Below are 6,721 nucleotides of genomic sequence, written 5' to 3' on the forward strand. Positions count from 1 at the left end.
CCGCCACACCCCATCTGCGCGCGGAAGCCGCGGAGCGAGCGGTTGTAGTACGTCAGCGCGGCGCGGTTGCAACGATCGGTGGTGCCATCGGCGGCGCACACGCGGCCCTCGTCCAGCAACGTGAAGGCGAAGATGCTGTCGAGCAGCCAGCCGTACTGCAGGGCGCGGCGCGGCAGCTGGATCTGCATGACGGGCAGGTCGGCGGGGATGCAGCAGGCGGTGGCGGCGGTGCGGGTGGTCCAGCGGTGGAGGAGGGAGAGCTCGAGGAGGTGGGTGGTGCGGGACGTACCGGCCGTGCTGGTGGGGAGGTAGGGGGTTGGGGTGGGGGGGATGGCGGGGCGGGTTGGGAGGGTGGAGGAGGAGGGGGGTGTGGTGGTGGTTGATGATGGGGTTGAGGTTGAGGTTGAGGTTGAGGCTGTGGTCGGGGCTGTGTTGTTGTTGTTGGCGGTGCGGGCTGCTGCTGTTGCTGTTGCTGCTCTTTTTGCGGCGGATGCGGCGGATGCGGCGGCGGCGGCGGCAGGGTAGCTGCATGGGCTGGAGCGCGCTACGCAGTTGGCGCAGGGCGGGCCTTGTTGGTCGCACTGCCGATTAAGGTCAGTGACTGGAGGGTGGAATCCGGGGGTGGTTGAGGGGGATGGATGTACGTACTCTGATGTGCCGTTGCTTGCAGCTTAGACATCCTCGCCGGGATTTCGTGTGTGATCTCCGTTTCTGCATGATGCCGGTTTTGGTGGTGGGAGTCGGTGTTGGAACGGGATGCGTATATGAGATCCGATCTCTGAATTTGAGGCTCTGCTGGGGAGAAGCTCGATATAGGTACACGGAATCGCGGGCTTGTGTTCTTTTTTGCGGGGTGGCCTTGGAGCCAAGCCTCATCCTACATCTGAGCCCCACGGTGTCTCCGATGCTCAGCCTTGCTGCTGACGCCAAGCTTGGTTTTACCTCGCTTTTCCCGAATGCAATTGCTCGAATGGGGGTAGTAGGCCCCCAAGCTACGTCATCGAGCTGAGAGCTGAGAGTGCACGCTATGCTACTTTCGTCCTCGTAGCCCTGCAGTATCTGTGCGAGCACTACTTCTGCAGAGTCCCATTTAGTTGAGGGATTTCCACTTTAGGTAGCTTACGTCCACTTTCTCTGACTCCGTCTTCGGTAAGACACCGTACTTCCTATAGTATATGCGTGCGATAGTCTTGTTAAATGATATTGAAAGATCAACAATGCTGTAGATATTACCAAGTACTCAGTTGCCTTGCATGAGGTCGTTGTGAGCAGTGGCTAAAGATTTATTCCGATTCCATATACAGCAGCTTTTGCGCCGGGTTAGTCATTTGCGGAGACAAGTGGGGGACCGGCAATGCAGTGCTGCACCAAGGAAATACAAAATGAAGCTTTACCACTATAGTGAAACCATGATGATTGATAGACGCAAATGATTCCCTCAATTCAGAGTGCACAGCCGAAAGAACAGTTCACCAGTGGAGATGAGATGGACGACGAATGGGCTGGCTTAGTCATACCGCAGGCACAGCGACGCCAAGCTGCACGCTAAAGATGCAGACCCACTGACGCGCGTGGCGAAGGCTTGTTTCTCCTCAAACACGCTGCCGTGCATCTAAGAATATCATCGCGCCAAGCATCCTGTCACACCTTCCCCATGCCACCCGCCAAAGAAGTGGAGCCTCCACCCCTCCTCCCCCGAGAGGAAACCACAGTCGAGAGCGCGGCCACACTCGAAGGAACGGAGGGCGTGGACGAAGTCGAGGCGCGCAACCCCGTCTCCGCCAGCGAAGAAGGCCCATCACTCGAGCAACGACAAAGCCAAGCGCATCCGCCATCCGAACGCGCTCATCTGGACGAACTATCCGCTCCACCGCCCGCCAAGGATGGCGACTTCTCGCGCCGCAGCGCAGACCTGGAAGGGGCACGAGAAGAGTCCCACAGAGGCAGCAAGAGGAGGACATCACCAGCCGGCGCCACGAAGACGCTGCTCCCCACGTTCTACATGCACTCCTACCTCGTCTTCTTCTCCATGCTCGGCACGCTCGCGCGGCTGGGCCTGCAAGCAATCACCATCTACCCGGGCGCGCCCGTCGCGCTGGGCGAGATCTGGGCCAACGTCGCGGGCACGCTCGTCATGGGCTACCTGGCCGAGGACCGCGTGCTGTTCCAGCGAGATCTGGCGCCGGCGACGCAGCGGATGCAGAAGCGGCACGACGGCTCATCATCATCGTCATCGTCGTCCCCCTCCTCCTCCTCCAACAACAACAACGACGCCGAGCACGCCGCACAACTGAAGAAAGAGCACATGACGATCAAAAAAAGCATCCCCGCCTACATCGGCCTGACGGTCGGCTTCTGCGGCTCCCTCACGACCTTCTCGTCCTTCATGCGCGATGCCTTCCTCGCGCTGTCCAACGACCTCAACACGGCGCCCATGTCGTCAACCGAGACCCTCTCTTCCCCCGCCCGGTCCCGCAACGCCGGCTACAGCGTCGAAGCCCTGCTCGCCGTCCTCATCCTCGAGGTCGCCGCGGGCCTGGCTTCGCTGAGTTTCGGCGCGCACGCAGCGCTGTACAGCGAGCGCATCATCGTCGCGCGGCCCGTCATTCCAAAGAAGAAAAATGAGAAGAAGAAGACGACGACGACGACGACGACTCGCAGCGTGCTGGACCCGCTCGTCGCCGTCCTCGCGTGGCCGATGTGGCTGGGCGCCGTGCTGATGGGCATCTGGGCGCCGCACGGGCACGGCGCGTGGCGCGGGCAAGCCGTGTTCGCCCTCGTCTTCGCGCCGGCGGGGTGCGTGGCGCGGTACCGGCTGTCGGCGTGGCTGAACGGGCGGGTGCCGCGGTTTCCGCTCGGGACGTTCGCGGCGAACGTGTGCGGGACGGTGGTGCTGGGCATGTGCTATGATCTGCAGCATACTGGGGGAGGACGTGGGGTGGTCGGGTGTCAGGTGCTGCAGGGGGTGATGGATGGCTTCTGCGGGTGTCTGACGACGGTGAGCACGTGGGTGTTGGAGCTGAAGACGCTGCGGCGCGGCCATGCGTATGTGTACGGGGCGGTGAGCCTGGCGGTCGGGGTGGGGGCGTTAGTTGTTGTCATGGGGAGCGTGAGGTGGACGGTTGGGTTTGAGGCGGTTGCGTGTGAGACTTGAGGTGTTGTTGGTGCAGGTGAGGGAATCTCGTGCCGGTCGACCGGCCAGGAGTTTTGAGAGCGGGATACTAATCACCGCCCGAGCAGCGCCAGGGTTCGCCGGGTACCTACTGCGACGTGTCGGCCCGATTGCGAACGTTACGGTTCTATTTAAACTCGGGCTGTACATCACCTTGTAGGGGTAATTTCTAGTATAGAGGCTTGTAGAGGCCAAGAGCGATCTACAGTGGAACAAAGGACAGGATCCTGCCACCAATGCACAGGGAGTGATGGGTGCAGGAAGTAGTGGCCACGACATGCGCCACCACTTGTGCAGAAAAGTCTTCGTAAAATCGAGCCTCGGCAGACTCCACATCGGGCGCCTCGGATGCCTCGAGTTTGAGCTGCCTGGGGTCGCCACGAAGGATGGCCTGACCACTCGATGCCCTAACAAGTGAACTGCAATGGACGAGCTGTCGTCCGTCTGGCGCTCGTCGTCGGGCTCCACGACGCCGCGGACTCGGCGGCGCGCCATCACCTCCTGCGACACCTGCCGCCGCCGCAAAGTCAAGTGCGACCGCCACCATCCCGTGTGCTCGCCGTGCCGGACGGCAGGCCGCCCCTGCCTCTACAACGAAAGCTCCGTCAGGCAGCTCGGCATCGCCACTCCGCGCCCACCCAACACCGTCCGCAACACGCCCTCGCAGCACTCGCCAGCACGCGTGCAGCGCCGACGCCTTCCCCGGCCCTCGCCCAACCTCGACGGCATCGACACCCGGCTCGAGCGTCTGGAAACCCTACTCGAGCGCGTTATCCACGCATCGTCGTCACGACCGCCTACCGTCGAGGAGAGGCAGAGCAGCAGCCACGTGAGCTTGCGCGCCACTCCCGAGCAGCCCTCTCCAGCCACTCCGTCTGCCGAGCCCATCAGGGCCGAAAAGGACGATGACGGGACGCTGCTGGTGGCCAAGGGTGGCTCGCAGTTTGTCTCTTCCCACCACTGGTCCTTGCTGGCGACCGAGGTGAGGCTGCACTTGCGAGGCGAGCATGGGCACAATATGCTGACCTGTTGCAACCCAGCTCCAAGACATCCGCGAGATCCTGAGCACCGACAAGGAACCATCAACCCCGGACGTCTTCGCCGTACCAACAGGCCATGTCACGCAGTTCCTACCCGCCGACGTCCCCGCCTGCTACGACCTGCTGCGCATCTTCTACCTCTACGTCGACCCCATCACGCGCCTGGTGCACAAGCCGACGCTCGACAAGCGCTTCGCCCTGTTCATCCAGGAATACGTGAACCCACGTTGGCTGGCCACGAACGGCTCCGAGGAGCAGTAAGTCCCATCCGTCCCTTCAACAAAACGCTCCTCCCCCGCTAACCATCCACATCCCCAGCCTCGAGGAGAAGCTCAACCACGACGGGCTCCTGCAGTTCCGGCCCCTCGCCTTCGCCATCTTCTACGCCGCCGCCCACAGCCAAGCCGTCGCGAGCGGCTACGCCGAGGACAAGCGGCGGCTAACCGCCACCTACCGCAAAGGGCTCGAACTCTCGCTGCTCGCCGCCGATTTTTGCTCCTCGTCCAGCCTCGAGGTGCTGCAAGCCTACGTCCTCCTTTTAGTCAGTTTTTCGGCCCCCCCTTTCCTCCGTCCCTCCATCCCTCCCGTCTCTCGCTCCCTCTAACACTCCTCCTCTTCCCCGCAGAGCTGCCAACTCCGCGACGTGACAATCGGCCGCACCTGGCCGCTCCTCGGCGTCGCGACGCGGCTCGCCATCGGCCAGGGCCTGCACCGGGAGCCGACGCTGTTCCGGCCGGTGCCCGACGAGGTTTTGGTCGAGCAGCGGCGGCGCATCTGGCACCAGCTGTGCTACCTGGAGTGGCGGGCGGCGGAGCTGAAGGGCGTCGCGACGCCCGGCGTCCTCGACGCGGAGCAGCCCGACGACGCGTTGACGACGCGGGTGCCCAAGAACGTGAATGACTCGGAGCTGTCGGCGGCGTGCCACCCGGGTCTGTTGGACGATCGCTGGGGCGGCGTGATGGAGAGCGAGGAGGGAAGGTTTACTGAGATGACGTTTTTGGTGGGCAGGGCGAGGTGGATTGCTTGCGCAAGGGCCATTGCGAGCGGGGTGCAGGGCTTGTTTCGGAGGAGGAGTTCGACGGCGGCGGCGGCGGCGGCGGCGGGTAAAGGAGGAAGGGACGAGGAACGGCGGCAGCAGCAGCAGCAGGACGAGCTCGTCGCCGACTTCGAGGCGTTCCACCGGCAGACGACGACGCTGCTGGAAGGCGTGCGCGAGCGCATCTCGGCGTGCTTCCGCTTCGAGCAGCAGCAGCAGCAGCACGCGGCCGGGGCGCACGATCAGGATCGGCCCATATTGACGGCGCTGCAGAAGCTGTGCCTGATGACGTCGCGCAGCATGGAGTGGAAGTGCTGGCTGACGTTCTGGTGCGGCGTGCCCAAGGACTTCCGGAAGAAGGTCATGTCGGACGAGGCGAGGCGGAAGTACGTCGTCCATCCCCCATCCCATCACCCACCCCTCCCTCCCTCCCCCCAACCTCCTCCTCGCCCACGTCCCCGCCCTAGGCTGACACTTCCGCGAATAGAGTCCTCCACGAATCCGTCTCCCTCCTCGAGAACCTCAACGCCATCACGGCCGACCCGGGCGTGCAGGGCTTCAAGTGGTTCCTCGAGGCCCACTCGGCCTTTCAGTGCATCTTCCTCGTCCTGTCGGAGCTGCGGGAGCTGCGGGAGCGAAGCGAACTGCGCTCCGCGTCGCTGCCCAACGACGACGAGGACGGGGACGGGGACGAAGACGGCGCGTTACGCGGCCGCGCGGTCGCGGCGCTGCGCCAAATCGTCGCCCTGCACGATCAGGGCGCCGAGTCCCGCCCGTGGGCCGTCGTGGGCAAGTATGTTGAAAGGCTGGATCGGCCGCGGCCGGGGGTGGTTGGGGTGGGCGTGGGCGTGGAGACGGGTGGTGTGGGGGGTCGGAGCGCTGCTGGTGATGGTGGTGGTGATGGAGGGAGTCCGATGGATGATGTTCGCCGCCATGCTGGCGCTGCCCCAGCCCCGTTGACCGTCAACACCGCCGCCGCCGCCATCGACAGTAGCCAGGCCGTCGCCGATCAGCAGGGTGGTTTCGACCCTTTCGGGACCCCGTCGCTGCCGCAGCCGTTTGCTACCGAGGAAGAGCTGCTGCAGTTTACGTTTCCGCCCGGGACCGAGTGGGCGGATCCGATGCAGGATTTCGGGCTGTGGCATATGCAGTAATGTAATTTCCATCGTCGTCTGCATGTGGAGACTTTTTCTGCGTGATGGATGCAACGTGGATGATGGCAGTCAGAAGTGAGGGTAGTCGCCACCCATGTTCGTCAGGCCGAGTGTGGTGTTTCGGGGAGCGTAGGCAGCGGGAGCGCGGGCTATGTCGTAGCCTGAATATGCGGTGGCGTAAGGCTGAGTTTTTCATCTGGAGGCACAGTCGCAGGGTTGAAAATGGTTTAGAGATGGTTTGGTATGTGGAGACCGTAAGCAGCCTTTTCGCTTCTGCTTAGATAGTAGTATATCGATACTTAGCTAAAGATAGGACTAA

General features: G+C 63.0%; 1 protein-coding gene across 1 annotated transcript; it reads left to right on the plus strand.

Annotated features, from left to right (window-relative positions):
* Positions 1–1,654: 1,654 nt before the first annotated feature.
* Positions 1,655–6,402, plus strand: SLS55_005045 (uncharacterized protein; the record flags this gene model as incomplete). The annotated part of the gene is made up of 6 exons (XM_066776496.1): positions 1,655–3,045; positions 3,782–4,154; positions 4,213–4,469; positions 4,531–4,741; positions 5,522–5,634; positions 5,736–6,402. 6 exons carry the CDS (start codon positions 1,655–1,657, stop codon positions 6,400–6,402), a joined length of 3,012 nt encoding a protein of 1,003 aa, XP_066632338.1.
* Positions 6,403–6,721: the final 319 nt, after the last annotated feature.

Source organism: Diplodia seriata, assembly GCF_021436955.1.
Source record: "Diplodia seriata strain FDS-637 chromosome Unknown scaffold_5, whole genome shotgun sequence".
Classification (NCBI taxonomy): Eukaryota; Fungi; Ascomycota; class Dothideomycetes; order Botryosphaeriales; family Botryosphaeriaceae; genus Diplodia; species Diplodia seriata.